General features: G+C 45.8%; 1 protein-coding gene and 1 long non-coding RNA gene across 2 annotated transcripts in view; one reads left to right on the top strand and one right to left on the bottom strand.

The window, feature by feature from the left end:
- Positions 1 to 18,145, top strand: part of LOC123367225 — a 27,334-nt gene extending 9,189 nt beyond the window's left edge. The window contains exon 4 of the long non-coding RNA XR_006578366.1: positions 16,113 to 18,145. This is a non-coding gene — a long non-coding RNA (uncharacterized LOC123367225). The remainder of the gene's footprint in view (positions 1 to 16,112) is intronic.
- TMEM17 (transmembrane protein 17) lies at positions 18,023 to 23,892 on the bottom strand. The gene is made up of 4 exons (XM_045011314.1): positions 23,704 to 23,892; positions 21,596 to 21,699; positions 20,691 to 20,804; positions 18,023 to 18,735 (listed from the first exon to the last, which is right to left on the bottom strand). Exons 1-4 carry the CDS (start codon positions 23,810 to 23,812, stop codon positions 18,382 to 18,384), a joined length of 681 nt encoding a protein of 226 aa, XP_044867249.1. The 5' UTR covers positions 23,813 to 23,892; the 3' UTR covers positions 18,023 to 18,381.

The raw sequence follows: 23,892 nt of genomic DNA, 5'->3' as shown, positions 1-23,892 counted from the left end.
GGAGGGCTCCTGGCCTGAGAGTTTCATCAGCAATCTGCTGGAGCATGTGCTGAGCAAGTTTGCTTTGCAACTAAGTTTCTTAAGTAAATGCCAGTGAGTGTTATGTCATTATTTTCCTTGTAATCATTTCTGACTTTTATGCCTCATTACTTATACTCACTTAAAATCTCTCTCTTTGTAGTTAAAACAAAAAAACAAGATTATCTTAAATAGTTACCCAGATACTTCAGTTTAAACACACTGGATTAGATAATAATCAAGTGGCATATTATTCCCTTAAAGAAATAACGGGCAATATATTTGTACTCTCCAGGAGGGGGCTGGGCAATACAGGGCATACATTTCTGGGGGAAGATCTGGGACTGATGGTGTGTTGGTGTCACCCTCCAGTATAACCCAGGCTGGTGAGAGACAGGGTATAGCTGGCAGCCTGCACTTACACACAGACACTCAGGGTGTGGCTTGTACCCTGGAAGGTAGTTTGTGATGGCCCAAGTGGGAGTTACTACAGCAAGGGATTGTAAGACACCCAAGGTTGCAGGGCAGGAATGACACAGCCTCCCACTAGTCTGGATTGTGCCCTGGTATGTAGTAGTTAAGGTAAGATTGTTACGCATATTTTTCGTAAAAGTCAGACAGGTTTCTTTATTGCCAGTGACCTGTTTGTGACTTTTACTAAAAATATGCAAGACCAAATGGGGAGCTGAAGGCTCCCCACACCACCCAGGGATGCCTGGCTCAGAGCTTCAGGGTCCCCACACCGCAGATGGCTCCAAGCTCAGGGCACTCCCACCACCTGTGGTGGTTCTGGCTCAGAGCTCCTGGGCACCCCTGGCCAGCCATGGCACTCCATGCTCCTGGGCACCCCCACCAGCTGCAGTGACTCCATGCTCTGGGGCACCCCCTGCCGGCCATGGGGCCAGGAACTGTGCAGCACCCCCACTGCCTGTGGTGGCCGGGAGCTGTTGGGGGGGGGGCACAGTTCCCAGCTGCCAGGGTGGGGGGAACCATACAGCTCCCAGGAGCCGGGGGCTCAAGTCACAGAGGTCTCTGGAAATCATGGATTCCGTGACTTCTGTGACCTCCGTGACAAAGTCGAGCCTTAGTTATAGTCACTCAGGGATATGAAAAATCCAGACATCTGAGCACCATAGGTAAGCCAACCTAACCCCTGGTGTAGGCACAGCAAGATCATCGAAAGACTGCTTCCTTCAACCTAGTTACCATCCCTCATGAAAATGGTCTCCATGCAGCGACAGAAAACCCCCTTCTGTTGTTGTAGGCTGCGTCTACACTACAGGGCTATGCTGGCATAGCTATGCTGCTATAGTCCTCATAGTGTAGACATGGCTCCAGTGAAATTTCAGTCTGGGTTGTGTTATGATTAAACTTAAATCACCACAATGACAATGTGGCATTATATTAGGAACCTTGCATTTTCCACAGTAAAAACAATGTTTCCCTCCACATGCCAAAAGCTATAAAAGGCCCTGGAAACACCTCCATTTTTGTCTTCAATCCGAATTCTTACCTCTGGAGGAACTTCGTTACAAACTGAAGCTCTGAACAAAGGATTGACTGATCCATCTAAGCCATGGATGTACTCCAGAGACTTGACTTAAGCCAGCAGTTTATTCCATCACTGCTACAAGCCTGAAGCACAACCTTTGCCATTACTGTATGTAATTGATTTTTTTTAACCAACTTTAACCTCTCACCATTCTTTCTTTTTATAAATAAACCTTTAGGTTTTAGATTCCAAAGGATTGGCATCAGCGTGATCTTTTGGGTAAGATCTAAGTTATACATTGCCCTGAGTGTGTGGCTGGACTTCGGGATCAGAAAAACCTTTCATTTGATGAGACTGGTTGTAAAGAACCACTCCTCTCTAAATCCAGTGTTTTTGGTGGTGATATAAGAACTGGAGTCCACTGCCTTTATGTCTTCGTGTTAGCCAGTGTGGTGAAACACAAGTTTACTTTTATTGCTGGTTTGGTATATCCTATGGGGGATTAGCCACCAGTCTTGGGGTGTATCTGCCCTATTTCTCAGCAGTTTGTCCTGAATTTGGCATCCTCAGTTGTGACCCACAGAGGCACAGTTACAGATTGAAATACCAACATGTCCTTTTAACTCTGGGTCTGAATGTTGGCTACATGTTGAAAAATGACTAGGGACCTGGGGTAACTCGATTTTTGGATATCCAACTGAACACCGTAAAGGGTCTGATTTTTTTCAGAGGATGGGTACTCAGCCCTTTCAGAAATCAGGCCTTTCTAAGGTGTGACGTTGGGCACCCAAAATCACTAGTAACTCTTCAAAATCTAGGCCATTTCACTTTAATAAATGAGAGAAATATGTGAGGTTTGCCATCCTGTTGAGTTCTGGGTGAAGTGTCAAACAGCCTCCCCCATATTTAATCCAAAATATTAAAAATTAACACAGCCCTAAAATTAAGTTGTAAATACTTGATTCAGATTTTAAATCCCTGATAGTTTTTCACTGCTAACAGAAAAATCCAATATGCTCATCAGCTAGCAGGTGACATGAAATGTTTGCTAGAGAAGGGCATCTCCAGAAATCTTGCTTTTGTACAACATTCTAGGCAATTAAGATCACCATCAAATACTTAAACCTCACCTCTTTTCATTTAAGTGTTTGCACTGTTGACATTGACTCCTGCTTTCTAGTACAGCTCGAAGGCCTTAAGTAGGACTGCAGCAAACAATCCCAGCAGAAGTGTTCAGAATGTATCTAAACTGCTCTGCATTGTGATGAACCATACAGTCCATGTATAACTTTAATACAGGATGTAACTAAGATCAGGAGTTATGTATTGTAATGACCCACAGTTAAAAGAATACAATATGTTAGAGACAGAGCTGGAAAACATGGCAATATTTTAAATGTATTTGTAAACAAATGTCACTAAAAGATTTTTCAAGTATTTTTCAGTTATTGATTGTTTTTTCAGATTTCAGGTTTTTAAATAAATCAGTTAAAATACTGCAAGAGCAATTTCTGAGGTTCTGGGATTTAAAAAAAACAGCCAACTGTATTTTTAGAATTAAGTTTCAACTTTATGTAATTTCAAGTTAATAATCTTATGTAGAAGTTAGTAACTTCTACGAAGAGCTGAAAAAAAATCACACCACATTTCTCACGCAACTGATGTGAACTCGCTTGAATCTTTAAGGCCTGCTCCATGTTGCTGTGTTCAGGGTCTACATTAATTTTTAAATATGTACAAACTGTGTGGGAGTGAAGACAGCCACCAGACAGCATAGGTATTAGGCAGAACCTTTGTGAAAGTAACAAATACCCTGTCTGTGAAGGCATGGCAGGGCTGACTCACTCCGGCTTCTGCTCAAGTCCACAAACAGCTTATCAGTCAGGCAAAGCTCTTCTTAATGAGGTCTGCTCTGGAGTGAGTAATTAGAGCTGCAGCAACAAGAGTGCTGGCTCAGCTGCTGTTGCCCAGCCCCCATGAAGTCACGAGACCTCCTCATCAACCTCCTCCTGGTGCTGGCCAAAGTGGCCCTCTAAAAAACCAGGAGGAGGATGCTGGATGGGGATGTGCTCTGCAACAGTGGGGATTATCTCCCTTGCTGCCTTCAATCATGCAACCGGGCAATGTTCCTCTGCCCTGCACCTGCTGGATCCCTTGACACCTTTGAGGAGCAGTGGGCACTGTCCGGTTCCCTGCTTATGGCCCTATGACCTCATTCCTGTCCCTGTTTTCTTATTTGTTGTCCGCCAAAATAATTTGAGCCCTGGGTTAGTCAATCCTCCCCTTAGGCTGCGGGAGGGGCCTTCAGATTTGGGCAGGCTTGTGTCTGCCCACCTCTGGTACTCAATAAAAGCTGTTACCCAGCACTCCGTCACAGCCGGACTTTTATATTAGCAAGTGGATGACAGCCACTATTGAAGATTCTAGCCATTGGCTTTTCGACTGATTAATAGTAATATGTCAGCAGCAGCAAACGGCCTAAGTAGGGTGACAGCCGGCCATGTGGTGAAATTAAAAAAAAAAGTCCCCTGGATTCTCAGATTGAATGATGAAAATGCATCGTTTAGTCCTCTTGTTCTAATAATAATAGTTTCCTATGGGTCATTGGTCTTGTTCTTGTTGTCTTCTGTTTGCTGACGATGAAGTCAGGCTCAGGAGGGGGGTGATGTTCCTTGGGTGTGGGGTAGCTGCTCCGTGGGACAGAGCCCTCACGTAGGTCTGTGCACCTTGCAGCTCCCTGCTGCTAGCCCGAGTGGTGGAAGAGGTATAGAAGGGGTCATGACAATCTTCTGGCACCCTAGCCAGGGCTGTGTTTTCAGTCCATGGTGGATATTACAGTGTAAGTGAGAGCAGTGCTGCTCAGGTACACTGCTGAAGAGCATTTTGGGTATGTCTACACTACCTGCCGGATCAGCAGGTAGTGATCGATCTATTGGGGATCGATGTATCACGTCTCATCTAGACGCGATAAATCGATGCCCGAACACGCTCCCCGTTGACTCCGGAACTCCTCCAGGGCGAGAGGCGGAAGCGGAGTCGATGGGGAAGCGGCGCTGTCGATCCCGCGCCACGAGAACGCGAAGTAAATCCATCTAAGTCGATCTAAGACACGTCAACTTCAGCTACACTATTCTCGTAGCTGAAGTTGCGTATCTTACATCGATTTTTCCCCCCCAGTGTAGACCAGGCCTTTAGAAAAAATGAGCTGTTTCCCCAACAGATGATTATAAGCTGTACTTGAAAATATTAATACAAATATTTACAAATCTTCTCCATGCATTACAAAGCTCTGACCAGGGCTGCCCAGAGGGGGGGGCACGTTGCCCTAGGCCCCACAGGGGCCCCCACAAGAATATAGTATTCTATAATATTGCAACTTTTTTATGGAAGGGGCCCCCGAAATTGCTTTGCCCCAGGCCCCCTGAATTCTCTGGCTGGCCCTGGCTCTGGCTCTGACACCGCTCCCCGCCACATCAAATGCTACCCCCTGTACCAAATACGGAAGTTAAACAGCAGTGCTCTTCTTGTCATTTGCCTTCAGTGCCCAGTCTCTCTGCATAATCTTTGTGTCAATTTACTATTTGTGATGTTTAAGACCAAACCAAATAATTCTTTCAGCACATTTAAAACAATCCCTTCCAGACTTTCCCCCCCCTTGGCTGTCTCTCCAATCTTGGCTTATCACTGTAATATTTCATGCTTTATGCTTCTGAAAAAAAATTCAATATTCAAGAACTAAGTAATCCAGAGCTTTCCTTCATTTCAGTCTTTTATGTCCTAGAGCTGTCCCAACTCAATGACCCAGTTTTTATTGTGTCTCATTTCACTGTTGCTGGTTGCTACCAGTTTGGCTAATCCCTTCCCTGCCTCCTTATCAGTAGTTTTTTGTAATTCATTTTTTTTTGTCCATTCCACCCTCAACGCTTTTAGTTTTTCCCCTGTAGGAAAGTCACTACTGCCCTTTATGCTCACTCATTCTAACAGCTGGTTAGGAACAAAAAGACAGTCTTTTGGTTAATGGCTGCAATCTGTTTTAGGCAGGATTGCATTTTCTTCAGAGGTAGGGAAGAAATTCAACATTCTCCAGAGCTGATCATCCCTATTGATAAAGGTGGGGAAAGGGAAAGGCACCTGCATCCTCTTGAACTGATTGTGATGAGTGAACCTGTATCTTTCGAGGCTTCCCCACATTGATCTGCCCAAGTAAATTGTCCTATCCCTGATGTCTATGGAATACAATGAATGAACAAAAGAATATAAATCATCTGTGTAGAGGATGAGAGGGAAAAGGACTGAAGCATTAGCATACGTTTATTGGCATAACATCTAGAAATGGTGTATTTCGGTATCTGCACTTCAGCATGGCAGCAATAGTATTATACAGCCAGAACTCCATTACATTTCACAATTCTGCAGGCATGGAATTTATTGCAAAATTTATCCCATGCCAGAGAATTGTGCTCCAGGATCTCAGCTTTCATTAAAAAATGTTTTTAGTCCTTATGATTGTTGGTAACCTTGAAAAGCTGAACAGTGATGTCTGCACAGAGTGATGTCTGCACAGAGTCTATGAACAGGTGCGAACTGCTCCATCCATGAATCTTAATGGAGTTTCGATTCTGAAATCTCAAGCTGACAATCAATGCCACCTTGAAAACTGAAATGGGATGGAGATCTCAAAATGAACTTAATTTAATGTAAAAATAACCCCCATGGGAGTACAGTACTGTTTGATATTTATTGAATTAAATATGAAAATAACCTTACATTTAAAAAATGTATCTGAAGCTGCTACATGTGTTTTTGGTTCAGCTTGCCATGGAGTATATAGTGTCTAGATCATAGTGAAGGATGGGATAGGAGCCAATCTACGAAGATTACAGATGAGAACTAGTTTGTATATAATAACTGATCAAAACTTGAGCCAAACCTTTTCTGAGATCCGGATTCCCACCCCCCTCCACATCTAGAGATATTATATCTCCATCAAGGGACATGCCCTGAATTTGTGGCCCCTCACCCGCTGCATCGATGCTCTATACTCTTCCACCAGCTCCGATGGTACCACCATTAGAAATGGGATCCACCTTCTCCGGACAACTCAGAACTAGGAAAACAACAACCTTTAACTTACCATCCTTATGCACCACAGAAACCACCTCATCCATGGCAATGCTTACCAGCCCAGTCACCATGGAGACAATGGTATCCTATGCCATGGGGACCCCCACCACTTCCATCAGATCTGACCTATTGGGCATATTGGGGACACTGGGCACAATACCCCCTCCCCTTGGAACTGGCCCAATCCACAAGGGAACCATTATCTGCTTCCCCCTTGAAGGATTCTTCCACCAGGCATACAGACCTGATGGTGGAAGAATTTTCTAGCCTGGTTCCAACACCTCTGCCGGAACCAGCAAGATTCTCCTCTTCTTCTCATGATGACATGGTAGCTGCATCACATGCTTGTCTGCCAGATGACTTCAGACAATTCCAGGAGCTGTTCAGGAGAGTTGTGAGGGAACTCCAAATTCCTTTCGAGGAGGGCCAAGATTCTCAGCAGAAGCTTCACAATATCCTTCACATCTTGATGCTGGTGAGAATAGCGTTGCTGATTAACGAAGCCATACTGGAACCTGCCAGAATGGTATGACACACTCCAGCCACATGCAGAGCTACCTCCAAGGAGTGGAAAAATGCTACTACATTCTGGCCAAAGGCTCTGAATTTCTTTTTTCACACCCATGGCCAAATTCCTTTGTAGCCCAGGCTGCTGCAGAAAGATCTAAACAACAGCACCCTCAATCTACTTCAGCAGACACAGCAGGGAAGTATTTAGATCTTCTGGGTCTTAAAGTATTCTCATTTTCCAGCCTGCAATTCAGGATCACAAACTATCCATGTTTGGCTAACAATGCCTATTTCCTGAATTACAGCAAATTCAAGGAGTTTGCTGATAGACTTCCACACCAAGATCACGCTTGTTTTCCAGCACTTGTTCAAGAAGGGACGCTCGTGGCCAGAACTACCTTTCAATCTGTGGTAGATGCAACGGACAATAGTCATGCATAGAGACCCCTAGGTCCACTCTTCTGGTTTACCTAAGGAGGTCCAAAACACCACTGAAAGACCTCCCTTTTGACAAATCCCTTCTTTTTAAGCAGAAGGCAGATGAGGCACTACATACACTAAAAGATTCCAGAGCTACTCTTCGTTCACTGGACATCTATACTCCCACCCCAAAGAGAAAATTCCTAAGACATTCATTCACACAAGTCATACAGGTCTCCTCAATTCTATCCACAGATATCTTTATAAGCCCCCAAGGAAATGCCAGAAGACGCAGACATCTCACTTCCTGGGCCCTTCTTGCAGGCTTTAACCTCACGGACCCAACCTCTAGCCAAGAGGCATTTTTGATGCAAGCCCTAGAGCCGCCGATCACTAAACCTACCATCTCACAACCCTCCTACCACCTGTGGGGGTCATTTAGCACTCTTTCCCCACCATTAGAGAGCGATAATGGATAGATGGTGGTTGAATGTCCTCCGCTGTGGCTATACTATCGAGTTGTCATGCTACGTCCTCCAAACCCCCCTCCCCATCCCTTTTTGGGGACCACTCTTATGACACTCTTCTCACCCAAGAGATGAGCTCTTTGTTACAAAGGGGAGCAATAGAACACACTTCTTCAGAATATCATGGAATGGGTTCTACTCAGCTTACTTCCTGATAGCCAAGAAAAAAGGCAGGTGAAAACCACTTCTCCATCTTCAGCATCTCAGTCATTTCACCTGCAAGCTCAAATTTTGCCTGGTCATACTGGCAGTGATAATCCTTAGAGAAAGGGATGTGGTTTACGGCTCTCACATCTCACACTTTCACATCGATACTTGCCCTCCCCCAAGACACTTCCCGAGATTCATAATGGGCACCCGTAATTTCCAATACAGAGTGCTTCCCTCTGGGATAGTCTCTCTGTGTTGTAGGAGCAGCAGTGACCTGTATGCTCTGTATAACCTGTATGCTCAAAAGGTCTGTTACACCTCTCCAAGCCTTTTGTCTCCTCTCCCTCTTTGAATACTTGTGAAGTGACTTTCCCCCTCCCCCTCTCTCTCCTGGAATGCTTGTGGGATGAATGGGCTGCTTGAGCAGCTGGACGATCAGCAGAGCTCTCAGGTAGACAAGGTGTCTGGCACTCTGATTAGGCAGTGATCACATGGACACTGCATGGATACTGCCCGAGGTGGAGTGTGACCAACCAGATGCGGGCAAGTCATCTCTAGTCATAGGCCATGAGGAGCAGGTCGTTAAAAGGAGAAGGGGGCCATGTGCTCAGGATTGCACTCACAAGATTGTACCTCCTGTGAAGGCCCTTCACCTGGACTGCTTGGCCAGTGGTTCACCACACTGCATTTCATCGTGCCTCAGGAAGACTTACCTTCATCGCACCATCCATCGCTGAGCTGTGGGACACTTACTTTAAAGGATCCTGACCTTTCCAGTGCTGTGCCTGTCCTGGGAGCGTGAGTATGCGAGTGTGACACCCCCACCCTTCTTTTGAGCTTAGCTATCAGTATAATAAACATGCTGCTTTCTGCCAAACTCTGGTGGGTCATTAGTCTTCCCTAAGCTTACTAGCTGACCCAGTTCTGGGTAACACTCTGCTCCCAGAGTCTTCACCAAAATAATCTCCGTCATAGAGGCCGACTTCAGGTGTTATGGCTTCCTCATGTTTCCATATCTCAATGATTGCCTCCTGGCTACCAGATTCAGGCAAGAAGCCCATGCATCAGCTTCAATGCGATTTAGCCTCCAGTCTTCTCTCAAGGTCTGTATCGATGTTGAGAAATCAATCCTCAAGTCCACACAATTTCTGTACTTCATTGGGGCTACCATAAACTCTATCACAGCTTGAGCTTACTTACCAGACAGATTTCAGACAATGAGAGACATCATAGCTCACAAAAGGAACAATCCTCATGTGCCCACCAGGACTTGCCTGTCTGTCCTTGGTCACATGGCTTCCTGTACCTATGTGACCTCCTTGGAATGTCTGAAAGGACCGAAGGTAGTTATGTCTCCAGTGCATTTATTCACCCAACCATCACTCCATGGACCTAATGTTGACAGTCCTGACAAGGTACTGTCATCCCACCATTGGTGGACAGACTCATGTCAGGTGTGCCTGGGGGTTCCCTTCCTTCCCTTCTCCCCAGACAAGACTATAATCACCAACGCATCACTGTGGTGCCCACATGGGCAATCACGTGACACAGGGCATGTGGTCTCCCCAAGAATCCAGGATGCACATATCCTGAAATTCCAAGTGGTATGAAAGGCCAGCCAATTCTCTCTTCCATTCATTCACTCCCACCATGTTCTGATTATGTCAGCCAACACCATCACTGTCTTCTATATCAACAAACAGCGCAGAAGGAAATTGAATGTTCTATGCGCAGTTGCCGTCAATCTCTGGAATTAGTGCATCACTCACCAGATCCCCTTATCCACAACCTATTTTCCTGGGACATAAAATGTACTTGTGGACTCACTCAGCAAACATTTTGCGATCGAACACAAGTAGGAACTTCATGATTCTATAATGCATGACATCTTTACCCTGCGGGGGACCCTGACCAAAGACCTTTTCACTTTGCAGATGAACCAAATGCACCACATACTACTCCAAGAGAGGCCTCAGCCGCCACTCTGAGTGACTCTTGCCTACTTTTGGATCAGACCAACTCAGCTACACCTTCCTCCACTGCCACGCCTGCCTCGGCTACTACACAAGATCCAGTGAAGTAGAGCAACGGTCACTCTGATCACCCCTTACTGGCTCACACAGTTGTGGTTTCCCAATCTCCTCCACCTGTCATCTCCCCTATTTATTCCTATCCCCAGCTTCCCTGATCTGCTGACCCAATACAACGGCAAGATCTGACATCCCAATCCACATGCACTACACGTCAGAGCATGGTATTTGGATGGGCATCTACTTTAGCACAGACATGTTCTTCAGCTGTACAAAACATTTTTCCAGCAGCAGCAAAGACTCCACTAGGTAATGTTACCAAGCTAAGTTGAAACGCTTCTCATCTTGGGCTCAACACAAAGGAGGCTTACCAGAATTGGCAGGGATCCCCCTCATTCTGGACTACTTTCTTTCCTTAAAGTCATCAGGTCTTGCCCTCAGTTCTTTGACAGTCCACCTGGTGGCAATTAGCACGTTCCACCCTCAGGTGGAAGGTTACTCTGTCTTTATGCACCCCGTTACCGCTAGGTTTTGGAAAGGCCTCATCAGAACTTTCCCACCTATCGTACCCCAATGGGACCTGAATCTAGTTCTCTCTATGCCAGTGAAGCCACTCTTTGAGCCATTAGCTTTATGCTCTGTCCCTCCATTCCATGAAAGTTGCCTTCCTGCTTGCAATTACTTCCACGAGACAGGTTGGTGAGCTCAGAGCTATGATGTCGGACTCGCCTTTCATGGTGTTCCACAAAGATAAAATCTCCCTACAGCTATACCCCAAACTTTTACCAAAGGTGGTCTCCCAGTTTCACATCAATCAAGCCATCCATTTACCAATTTGGCTTCTGCCACATGCTTCTGGACAGGAACATGGACTCTATTCCCTCAATGGGAATAGAGCTCTGGCCTTCTACCTGCAGAGAACGAAACCAATCAGGAAGTCTCCTAGACTATTTGTTGCAGTAGCAGTGAGACTACTGGAAAAGACAGTCCACCCAGGGAAACACCAAAAGGATTTCTGTTTGCATTAAACTCTGCTACCAACTGTGAGCTCATTTACAAGGCTCACTCCACGAGAAGGCTCAGGCTTCAACCACAACCTCCCTTCAAGATGTTCTGCGTGTAGACATATGTAGAGCAGCCACATGGCGTGCAGTACATACTTTTGCAGTGCAGTATATCTTAGTGCAGGACTCTGCAGCAGATGCCTCCTTCAGCATGGCAGTTCTCCACATGATCTTCCATCTTCATCCTCACACCCTCCTCCAACATAGGTACTGCTTGTCAATCATCCTCAGTGGAATACAATAGGGACCATCATTTGAAGAAGAGGAGGTTCTTCAGGCTGTGTGTGTGTGTGTGTGTCCCTATTTGTATTCTACTTCCCACCTGCTTCCCCCTCTGCTGCAGATTGGTCAATTCATGGTAGAGAAGGAACTGGATATAGTCGGTCCACCACACCCTTTATTGCCTTGGATGGACGCACGAGGCAAGCCAGGGCACATGCACGGACCGACAGACACTACTTTCAAATACTCTGACTCTCGATGCATGGTGTGCATGTGTAACCCTCAGTGGAATACAGTAGGGACCACACCTCTCGAAGAACCTCCAGGTATGGGTAAGTAACCTTCTCTTATTACTTCCAATGGAACAAGAACTGACTGTGTGCCAATTTCTGCAAATTTTGCTGCTACATTAAGGATTTAGAGATTAATATTAAATCTATTCTAGTATAGCTGATGAGGGTATGAATAAATGTGTAATCTCATTCCACTGGATATAATTATCTCCAGAAATCTGAGAGATTGACTTGTTGGTATAGAAAGGTTAATGCTGCACCTGTTTCCTTCTTTCGTCTTTTTATCAGCTCTGTCCCAGTGAAGAATAGGTGTACAGCTGAAGTCTCCTCCAAGTATAATTTCCCCTTCCTCAAACTGTTGCAATATTTTAAAGAAATTCTTTTCAATTTTTTTTTATTTTACTTTTCCTTTTGACTGGGAGCATATGACAAGCTCACTGCTATTAACCCAGCAACTATGCTCCATCTTTAAATTGATCTTTAATCTGAAGAGGTATGTGGTCAGCAAATATTATGCCCACTCCTCTTTTCTTTGGCTGAAGCAAAAAATGTCCACAGAAGCCGACTACTTTTCATGCCCAGAATTTGCCCCCGTGGAAAATTTAGTTTCTTGAAGTAAAATGATCTGAGAATGGGGGAGGCTGAGTTCTGACTGGGTGTTTTTCCTTTTAATGACATTATTTAGAACTTGGACATTCAAAGATGTTACATTAAAGGGGAGAGCCATTGAGAATAACTACTTAGCTTATTGAAAATTTGAAAGGTGTGTGTGTGATTCACTGACAGTTTGATGGCATATGAACCCTTTAGTGTGGCACACCTCTCTCAATTCTAATTCTATTGTATTCACCATTGCATGCATGAATATGGCTTGGTTTCTTGTGATTCAGCTCCATTTCCCCAGTTCCCTCCCGTGTCCTACCTTACCCTTACTTTAAATCATAGAATAAAAAACCCAAATAGCATATAAATCCATCCCCAAGGAACAGCTGACTGAAGGAGCTGAGTTAATGGCTTCTGAAGATGATGGTTTCAGTCATGGAGCAGGAATCGAAGAAGAGAGAGTGAAGTGAGTCCAGAACAAAAACAGAAGAGAGCCTGGCAGGGTCTGGAGTGAGGGGATAAAAAGGGATAGACATCGAGAGAGCACAATTGGCAGAAATGAGGCACTGCTTAGAGAAATGTAAAAGACCAGAATGGGGGGAGTATGTTACCTAGTAGTGGGTGTGATACATGAAGGGGGAGAGAATAGCTCCCTTTGATGAACAGCCAGCCAGCCAGATAGCTGTAAAATCCCTCTTGGTCGCTGTTCTCTGCTTGCCTTACCTGTAAAGGGTTAACAAGCCCACAGGTAAAAGAAAAGGAGTGGGCACCTGACCAAAAGAGCCAGTGGGAAGGTAGAACTTCTTAAAATTGGGAAAGAAACTTTCCCTTTGTCTGTTGCTCTCTGGGCTGAAGAGACATGGCAGCAGGAATGCTATGTACAGTTTGAACCAGACATAAAAATAATCAGATCATATCTAGAACTACTTTTAACAACCCAAAGATGTAAGTAGATCAGAATGTTTAGCTAAACGCGATCAGGTTTATTTGTTTATTTTTTAAGGCTTGTGGATCTCCTCTGTGCTAACCCCAGATGCTTTTGTTTGCTTGTAACCTTTAAGCTGAACCCTCAAGAAAGCTGCTTTGGGTGCTTAATTTTTGGAATCGCTCTTTTAAAATCTAGCAAAAGCCTAAGTTCCAAATGTATTTTTTCCTTTTTGTTTTTAATAAAATTTACCTTTTTTAAGAACAGGATTGGATTATTGGTGTCCTAAGAGGTTTGTGCATGTTGTTTGATTAGCTGGTAGCCACAGCTAATTTCCTTTTCTTTGTCAGCTCTTCCCCAGAGGGGGGGTGTGTGTGAAAGGGCTTGAGGGTACCCCCACAGGGAGGAATTCCCAAGTGCTCCTTCCTGGGTTAAAAGGGGTATTTTTGCATTTGGGTGGTGGCAGCATTTACCAAGCCAAGGTCAGAGGGAAGCTATAACCTAGGGAGTGTAATACAAGCCTGGAGTGGCCAGTATTAATTTTTAGAATGTTTGCGGGCCCCCACTTTCTGCATTCGAGTGACAGAGTGGGGATTTAGCCTTGACAGTGGGTGATGTTGAAAGTGTGTGCGCTCCTCCTCCATCCCACAATGTAGGTCGGCTCCCCAGACTAGGGCTAGGGTTACAAAGGGCGGAGCTCCCAGGGTGAAAGTTAGGGTTAGAAAAAGAAACACTTGCAATGCTGGGGTTAGACCTGGGGATAGGATTCCAAAGAATAGGGCTGCTTGCCTGAGGGTTAGAGTTGGGATCAGCAGGGCTCCCTGGCCTAGGGTAAGGGTTGAAAAGGGCAGTGCTCCGGCCTAGGGTTAGCGTTGGGGTCAGTAGGTCTCCCCAAGCTAAGGTTAAGGTTTCAAAGGATAGGACTCCCAGCCTAGGATTAGGGTCACAAAGGGTACATCTTCTCGGCCTATGTTCTGCATTCAGCCCATAGGGATTCCAGGACTAGGGTTAGGTTGGGGTCACTAGGACTCCCTGACCTAGAGTTATGATTGCAGTCTGGAGGGCTCCCTGGCATAAAGTTAAGGTTACAAAAGTTAAGGCTTCTTGACCTAGGGTTAGCATTGGGGTCAGAAGGGCTCTCCTGCTCAGGGTTAGGGTGACAAAGGGTCGTGCTTGCCTGGTTAGGGTTAAAAAGAGGAGGCTCGTGGGTTATGGGCTTGATGATGAGTTTTGGTGGGTGGGAAGCACCCCTTTGCAGAACCCACTTGAGGAAAGTAAGAGAAGCATGAGGCAAGGCTGCCCTCACGTCATGGAGTACAAGACAGGGTGGATTGCCCCATGTGCTGTCTAATTTTGACAGCATCCACCCATACCCTCTGATCGTAGTCCAGGAGGTCTGAGTCTGGTGGCACCAACCAAGATCAGCTTCTGGCACACCAAGAGGGACTAAGGTTGGAATTTAGCATGGATTCTGCAAGGAGGTCCTCCCATTGGCAGCCGCTACAGACCTGGTCCAGGTTCTGAGGAGGTTCTGGTAAAAGACTGCAAGCTCAGAGAGGTCTCAGGGGAGCTGCCACTTGTATCGGCACTCTTGGAGGCATGCTCTGGGCACAACCGCCTGAACTGTAAAGGAGTCTCTGCAGGGCCTGATGGTGGAAGGTGTGCACCTGGCTGAGGATGTAGACCAGGCCATGTCCGTCCTCCCACAAGAGGGCAGCCCAGGACACCTGCAGAGATCCTGTGCAGCCCTGGCAAGAAAAATTCCAGGATCTTCTTCTGGAGACTGGCCAGGGTCCCCGGTAACAGGCTCAGGATGTTGAACCAGAGCATGGACAGGACTAGATGATTCATCACCAGCACCCTCCCCTGCAGGGAAATGCACTGGAGCAGCCCCATCTACCTTCACAGCCAGCCAGACAGCTTGGCCTCTAGATTTGGTCCAATTCTCCAGCAGGAAGTAGATTGTTGGCAGAAAGATCTATGCCCAAATAGAGCAGTGGACCTGTGCCCCACTGGATGTCTCCGAGCACAGGTGGGAGATAGCCTGCCTGCCACCCTTTCCCAACCATCGGGCCAGAGTTCTTGACCCAGTTGACTTGAGTGGGGAAGGAGGAGGTAGTGAGGCCTGGAGGGACCTTGCCCAAGAAGCCAGGGAAAACATGACAGCAGACCCTCAGGGAGAATAGGGCTATGCCCAACTGAAACTGGAGAAGAAGACTGCACTAGTTGTGTTTTGGTTTGAAGTACTTTGATAAATGTGACTTCTTAAAGGGCTCCTGAAGAGAAATGACGGCCAAAGAGGCAGGGTGCCATAGAGCAGTGTTTCCCAAACTTGGGACGCCGCTTGTGTAGGGAAAGCCCCTGGCGGGCCGTGCCGGTTTGTGTACCTGCCGCATCCGCAGGTCCAGCTGATCGCGGCTCCCACTGGCTGCGGTTCGCTGCTCCAGGCCAACGGGGGCGGCGGGAAGCGGTGGCCAGTACGTCCCTTGGCCCGTGCAGCTTCCCGCCACCCCCATTGGCCTGGAGCAGCGAACCGCGGCCAGTGGGAGCCGGGATCGGCCCGACCTGCGGACGCGGCAGGTACACAAACTGGCCCGGCCCACCAGAGGCTTTCCCTACACAAGCGGCGTCCCAAGTTTGGGAAACACTGCCATAGAGCAACCTCTCTCCACAAGGGGGCACTCTAGAGTTATAAGCGGTTACAAACATCTTAATCCCTTTGATTTTTCTCCAGCACTGAGGTCCTGTTCATTGAATTCTACACCTGGCCAGTTTATTCAAAATGTCGTCATGCATCTTGGCATTTCAATTCTTGTTCCCAAAATTGTGGACTCTGCAGTACCTTGGTGGGAGCTGTCAGCACTCTGAAAATGCGTCGTCTTTGGCAACATTATCACAGAACAGGAGCTCTCTACCAGATGTGGAAGAGGGCAGTTGCTGATAATGGCCATTGCGGGCGAATGTGGAGAATGAAGGCCAAGGAGACCTGTATGCAGCAGGAGTTAACTTTCAGTCAGGAAGCAGGAAACAAGTAGCTAGACAACAGGACACGGGACCCTAAGAGAATTGTGGGGAAGGCGCTGGAGGACTAGCAGCTCTCACTTGTTATCACAGCACTAACCTAATCAACACTACTGAAAGGTTGTGTTGGGGGCTAAGGAGGTAAGCTCACTCAAGGTCTGCTCTATATCCCCACTTGTGCCAACCAATTTGTGTTAACATACACAAAAAAACCTGCTCACTTATTTGTGGTTATGGGTAGGATGGAGTTAACAAACACTTGAGTTATACCTTGTGTTTACTCACTAGTGAAGCCAGGCACACTAATTGATACTCTGGTTGGCCTGTTGAGGTCTTTTGTTCTGTTTCTGAGTCCTTATTTTAATTGCCTCTGAAAAGTTTCTCTTTGAGTTGACCTGGGCTCTGATCTCTCGCTGTTGATGTAAGCTCAGCTTTGTGCAGTAGTTACACAGAGGCAAGATGACAATTTGTGCTACTGCATACAATTGTGCATACAGTTAAAAGGGCTTTTTATTTTAGAAAGGAATTCCCAGGACTATTGGGGATGGGGGGGAGGATTTTTCAAATGTTGTAACTCTTCTAACTACAAAATTCATGGACAGGGCCAGAGATCCTATGCTTAAACCTCACCAGCGTCTCCCTTACAGACTCTGAATGAAGGACCACAATTTTAATACTACTTCAGATACTCCTGGTAACTTCCTGCTTACAAATTCCTTCCAATTTGTCATATTTCTACAAAATAAGTCAAATCCAGACCTGGTGCAAGTTGAGGCAACCACTGCTGCAAGTACTTGCTTCCATCAGGTTTGAATGTTAATAATAGATAACATTTAAATGAATAGCTTGCAGAATCTAGTCACCCAACATCCCTCTCTCCTGTCCACCGAGGAAATCCAATTTTGATATGAGACAAGGCCACTATACATTCCTCTCCACTGTAAGACTCTATTAGGCCTACAAAACCCCCAACCATAACCCTATAGCATCTTTCCTTCATAGTGCAATTAGATTCCCTCTCCTCTTTGCCCTTCTCCTTTTCATTAACTCTGTGTCCATGTACCACCCCTCCCCTGCACCAATATGCAACTGCCTTTGCTCTGCTGATCGCCAGAGGGATCCACAAGACATTAAATTAACTTTTGATCACCAAAAATTGAGAAACAAACTTTTAGCCATTACCAGAATGGATAGTTCAGACATTACTACAGAGACCTGCAAATGAGACCGGGGTTATATACCTGGCTCTGACATAGATTTCCTGTATTCCCTTAAGCAGATCACATCTCTAAATGTTTAAATAGCCTGTAATTTTGTGTGGCTCAAGTACTGAATGCTTCAGACAAGTAGGCCCTAACTATGAGGTGCTGGGTACCCAAAACTGAACCAAATGGTGTTTTCTTGAATTAACAGTTTCTCTGACTGGAGCTCCCAATAACTGAGTCATCCAAAATTAAAGGTCACTTTAGAAACTTTGTCCATAAAGCTTTTTAAGTTCTTGTAGCATGACCATCACTGTAGTTTCTCCATACTTCCTTTTCTTACTGGCCCAGTGTGAGGCTTAATTCTTTGTTTATAGAGTGTATTCAGATCTGTAGATAGAAGCAGCTATATCGTGTGAAGTTTTATTAAAATGAATAAAATATGAATTTATTGTAAACAAAATATCCTTGTGCAATATCATGAACAGTAAAAAAAAATCTTTTGTACACAATTTAAAAAAAATTAAAGTTTGCATAAGTATAAAACCCACACTGCAGGCATTTCATTCAATGAATAACTATATACAAATGAAGTCAACTGTATAGCTGGCAGAGCTAATGTGATGTTCAAGCAAGTTCAAATCTCAAATCTTTAATGTTGGCTGTGGCACAAGAACTACTTTTAGGGTCTAGGAAGGTTGAGAATGAGCCAAAGAAATGGGAACAAAGGGACTATAGCAGCAAGAGACGTTCATCCTGAGGCTCTATCCTAGTAACCTGTCAGGCCCTGAGTGCAGACTCCCAATCAATATTTGATGGAGGAGCCTCCTCAAAATTTTGTCCTACCCGCCATGGAGCCTGCACCCTCTTCTTCTCCCAGGCTAGATAATCAGATGTGGGATGATCGTCCAGCTGGTCAAATTCATTAAGGCTGAAACGAACTGCCAGCTGGTTCACCATTCTTTTCAAGGCAAGAAAAGCTGCAATGATCTGGAAGGTGAGGAAGAGGGCAAAAACGATGTGGACTGCTCGCTCCAGTGGCTGGATCTTCAAACCTTCATTAAAGAGCACGAAGAGGATTATGGGCAACTGCAGGAGGAGACTCAGAAGCCAAAAGCCAGCCAGTTCAGGTACCTACAACAGTAAGACATTATGTCTAACATCAACAGTTGTTATAGCATGGCAATGGAACAATGCAAGCCATGTGTACACAGTGGAGTACATACCAAAAACATGTATCCTGTAAAAATCCATTCTCCCTCTTCCCAAAGCCTGCGTATGCTATGGAATTGCTAAGAAATAGGATTGGTTGAAAATTTTCTGTCTAAACTATTCTTCAATGAAAAATTGGGGTTTTTGACTAAACTAAATTATTTGCCAAAAACCATCTCTTTCATCAAAAAACAAATGCCCCAAATCTGAAATTTGTAATTGGTTATACAACTGCTGTGCCTCATGGGAACTGTAGTTGAGTTGCCTCGTGTACCCCTTCTTATGGGCTTGGCTCCCACCTGAACTTCATCTTCCATGATGCAATGTGGCTATGCAACTCTTATAATGCACCAGCTCCCTTAAGCAAGAGAGGAGACAATGGTGTATCACATATGATACAGTCTAACCAGTGAGTAAAGCTGATTGAGAATAAGAGGAGCATGTGGTACCTGAACCACAACTCCCCTGATGTGCTATGGTAGCATTTCAGAATTCAAGTATTTCGGTTTTAAATTTTTGCTGAAAAGTCAAAATTTTCAGCAGGGGAAACCCCATTTTCCAGCCAGTTCTACTATGAAACAAAGAGACAACATAAATGTTTAGCCAACAACTACTCGGAAAGCAGTTTACTATTCAGATTTTTGTTTCAACTAAATCCAGGGCTTCAGGGAGTTAAATTCGGACGATCATGGGCTTCCCTGGTGTTCCCATCACCTTCTAAAATCTCTGCAGAGAAGTTCTAGCCCTGCTGCTGCACCTAGTGAGTCCAAAACATCTTAGTAACAGCAGAAGCAGAGTTAAATGTAGTCACTGGCCTTCCCCCTGTTCCTGCCAGAACTGCCAGCCAAGTGTGATCCTCTTTACCCCCATTCCCCCACAGTGACAGGGAGAAGTGGACACAAGGTTGCATCTCTGGCAATGAAGTCTATAGGATGTTTAGCAGCTCAGGTGACATGTGCAGTAGCAGAGTAAAACTAGTGGGGATAAAGGGAAACTGATGAGAATCAAACTATCAGTATCATTAAGGTCGTGCTATAGGCTGGAGCAGGAAGCACGGTCTTCCAAGGGGAATTAAATTAACAGAGCAATAAGCCAGGACAGAAGAAAACAATAAATAGAGAGGCAGAAAAAGGAGACTTGCACTGAAAGTTTAGTGTCAGTACATATCGGTATGGAACAGAGCCTAGTCCCTTGCTCCCTGGATCAGCCAGCTCTAGGAGCATCACATGCTACACTACTCTATCCTATAATACGTCTAAGCAGACCCACCATATGCCGGAAGGCTTCCAGAGAGCTGCATGAAGCTGAAGAGGATGGTTTCAGTGACGTGAGGTCGCTGGAGCAGGAATTAAAGAAAAGAGAGAGGGAGAATGAGGTTGGTATCCCCAAAACAAAAAAACAAGAAAGGGGGGAGGAACTGAAATGAGGGGACAAAAGAGACAGACAGACACTGAAAAAGTATAACTGGCAGAAGAGAGGCTCAGACTGGAGAAATGCATAAAACCAGAATGAGGGAAGTAAATCATTTAATATGAAGGGGATTTTGACATTTGTGTGTGCTCCTCGTCCACCCCACAACGTAGAAAGACTAAATTTAAGTCCTTTGTTTATTCCAGGAGGCTTACAAAGACCCGGTCTCATTCTGTCCTTTTGTGAACTTCAGAAACAAAGGAGCCTCTGCTCACTTGTGCAAAGTGACCAGCTCCTTTAGCTCAACTGCCAGAGCAGTTACCTAGGGACATAAACCCCAGTTCAAGTCCAATTAATAAGTTCTCCTTTATAAGTAAATATAATTCTGATGTGTCTCTAATTCAAAGCATCATACTCAGCCTCCTAAGGCTCCTGAACTGATGCTCAAGGAGGTCAACAGAACATACCTTCTCCTGCAGGTTGCCCATGTATCCAAGATACAGTCGGATCGCCTCAATTAGAGAGGCTAGGACGATTACTGTGACCAGGATGAACTTGTAGTAATCTGGCAAGACTGGGTACTAGAGAGAGGAAGAAAGTAAGAATTCCATGGGGACGGAATGCACTATCACTATTTTATACAGCTCTACAGAAGCTTATGGTATTTGTGATCTGGAAATTCATGCAGCACTGTCAATGTTCCTAAAACCGGACAGGCCGTAGCCCCCGATTTTTCAATCAGCCTCCAACCAGACCTGCCACTAATTCTGTCATGAACTCCTTGATCTCCAACTACTCTGATATTTCTACTGAGACACTGCACTCTATTAAGTATCACTTTCTATGTCTGGGTTGAAGGTAATGAGTAGAAGGGCCGAGTATAGGGTGACCAGATGTCCCAATTTTGGGGTCTTTTTCTTATATGGGCTCCTATTACCCTCCACCCCCATCCCAATTTTTCACATTTGCTGTCTGGTCACCCTAGCCGAGTATTAGGGCTTGTCTTCACTACCGGGGAGATCAAGGCTGCTGCAATTGATGCCGTGGGTGTCGATTTAGCGGATCTAGTGAAGACCGCTAAATCGACAGCAGAGCACTCTCTGGAGGACTCCGAAACTCCAGCTCCACAAGAAGATTAAGGTAAATCAACCGGAGAGCATCTCCCGTCAACGCAGCACAGTGAAGACACTGGGGTAAGTCGACCTAAGCTACGTTGACTCCAGCTATGTTATTCACATAGCTGGAGTAGTGTAACTTAGGTCGACTTACCCTGGTAGTGAAGACAAACCCATAGTCTTGCATACAGTGTGAGGAAAGAAGTTTAAGACAGGCACCACAGATGTTGGAGAGGATATGTCCCCTCAGGACTTACCTTCAGCTGGAGCATGACAACACTGCTCACCCACCAAAATGGGAAAAAGTAAAGGTTGAAATAGAGGGACATCTGCAATGGCAAACTGGAGACTATTTCATTATCTAGAAAGAGAGAGAAATCTTCATCACCCAAGGTCTGTGCCAGACATTCTCTTTCCTACATACAGCAGAGAAAGATGCTACTCTACTTTAAGACATAGCAACTTCAACCAACACATTAATGGTTGGACTCTGAGATCAACCAAGTTCAACATTAAATATAGTGTGTTAAAATGTCCAAGGGAAGAATTCTGCTACATCATTCCCTACTGTATTCTAAAGAATCTACATGACAAGGTGTATACAAACCTGCACCAGGAAGGAAGGGATTAAGCAGCTGTTCTGCTGCCACACTTGCAAAACATGAATGGGTGGAAGAGACACTCAAAAGGAGAGCAGGCCTGTTCAGGAGAGCAGTAGACAGTGGAGGTGAACTGACCTGCACTCTGAGCTCCTGAGGCCTAACTGTAGCAACGTGGTAGTCTCATCAACAGGGCCTAGGATTAAGTGAGCATATATATTTGATTATCCTCAAATTAAAATTGATCCCTAAAGATCAGAACTCAGGCATGCTGGTGGGGAAGCTTGCATCGCGTGGTCTCCATACAATACTTTTCTTTTGTATAGAAAATTCTAGAGTCAAGCTATGTCAATCCAATGTGCTTTTTTAAAAAGAAAACCACCAGATTGGAATGTACATTAAAGAAAATGGAGCTACAAATCAAACACTATGTAGAGAAGAAAATTAGATGCTAAAACCCAGAAACACAGAACTTTGACCCCTGCAATATTAAGTGGGAGGTAAAGTTCTACAGTATTTAGAATTTGTACATAGGCTCAAAAACCTAGACACACAAAGTATAAAAAGCAAGTCCGTAAAAAATGAGAACACCAGGGAACGGTTTTGTTTCAACTGGCAAGTTTCCTTCTCCCATTGTCCAATTTATTGATATCACATTAAATCTACTTGAATTAGTGATCAATAAACTGACTGTTGGAAGTTTCTCACATTACTCAAAGTGCAGCTCACAGAAGAATCAGCAATCACCACCGTTTGTGGGTGTGGAGGGTCTTCTTTATGATTGCCTCACCTGTACTTTCTGTTAAGTGTCCCTGCTTCAGCAGGTCCAACTCAAATTTAAACACCTAAAATATCAGCTAAATTTGGTGGCAGTGGAAGCCTGATTTATTTTATCTCTTGAAGTGCTTTGTGATCTCTGGATGAAAAATGCTAGGTAGTAGTATCTGGTAAATTACACTGAGTGCCTGGCTGAGTGTGAAGGGATCAGTGGTTGTCAGAACAGTAACATTTTTACAGAAAGACACAGTATGTTTTGCCCTAGGCTGATGTCTAATGGAACCCCACAATGTACCATGTTTCATAATTTTTTATGCTTTTCTTAAAGCCCCAGCTTCTGGAATCCTGTGATTGTGTGAGAATCTCAAGTTTCATTTTTAAGATGTTTCTGCCACGAAAAGCTGGGGGGAAAAAAATCTCATGATTTTGATGATGGCCTCCTGAGTTTGGGGGTGGGAAGCCTGAATTGTGATTTTTGAGCACGTGGGGTTGGCAATACTGTTTGGCCCCCTACCTAGGGTCTAGCCCCCAGTGAAGACAGGCTCACGGCCAGGCTGCTGGTACCTAAGCCAAGCAGTGGTGCGGGAACAATTTTCATAGTGGGGGAACCGAAGGCGAAAACCATGTATTAGGGCTGCTACTTCTAGCCAGGGGATGCAGCACCTGTGACGCCAACACTGTCGAACCCGACAGAGCCGCTTCCCCAAGCCAGGGCGGAGCAGGGAGGCGCCGCGCTGCGGCGGCAGCCCCCGGGGGCTGAGTGGAAGCTGTTGGCGCTAGGGGGTCGTTCTCTCCCGCCCTCCCGCATGGAGCCCCAGGGCCTCTGCGCGCGGGGACACCGCGGAACCAGGCAGGAACGCGCTGCCTCATCAGCCCCCACAGCGCTATAGCGAGGCGAGCGCCGCCATCTTCGTTCCTGGCGGCGACCCTCCCCCCCCGGTGAGGCTGCCGCCGCCATCTTTGTTGCGGGCAGCGGAACCGTTCCTTACCCAGGCCGCCGCCGCTGCCTCGGCGCTCCGGGCCGGTGCGGTTGCTGTCGCTGAACACAGTCCGGCTGAAGGAGCCGAGCCTCCTTCTGACCGGGTCCGGCAGCGCCATGCTGGCCGCGCATCCAACCCGCTGCTATGGCAACCAGGGCAGAGACGCTAGGCGGCAGGCGCCGACGGAGCGGGGACCAC

The sequence above is a fragment of the Mauremys mutica genome, chromosome 3 (assembly GCF_020497125.1).
Source record: "Mauremys mutica isolate MM-2020 ecotype Southern chromosome 3, ASM2049712v1, whole genome shotgun sequence".
NCBI classification, from domain to species: Eukaryota; Metazoa; Chordata; order Testudines; family Geoemydidae; genus Mauremys; species Mauremys mutica.
Note: the sequence above shows the minus strand (reverse complement) of the source record. Positions and strands in the feature narration are given on the sequence as shown.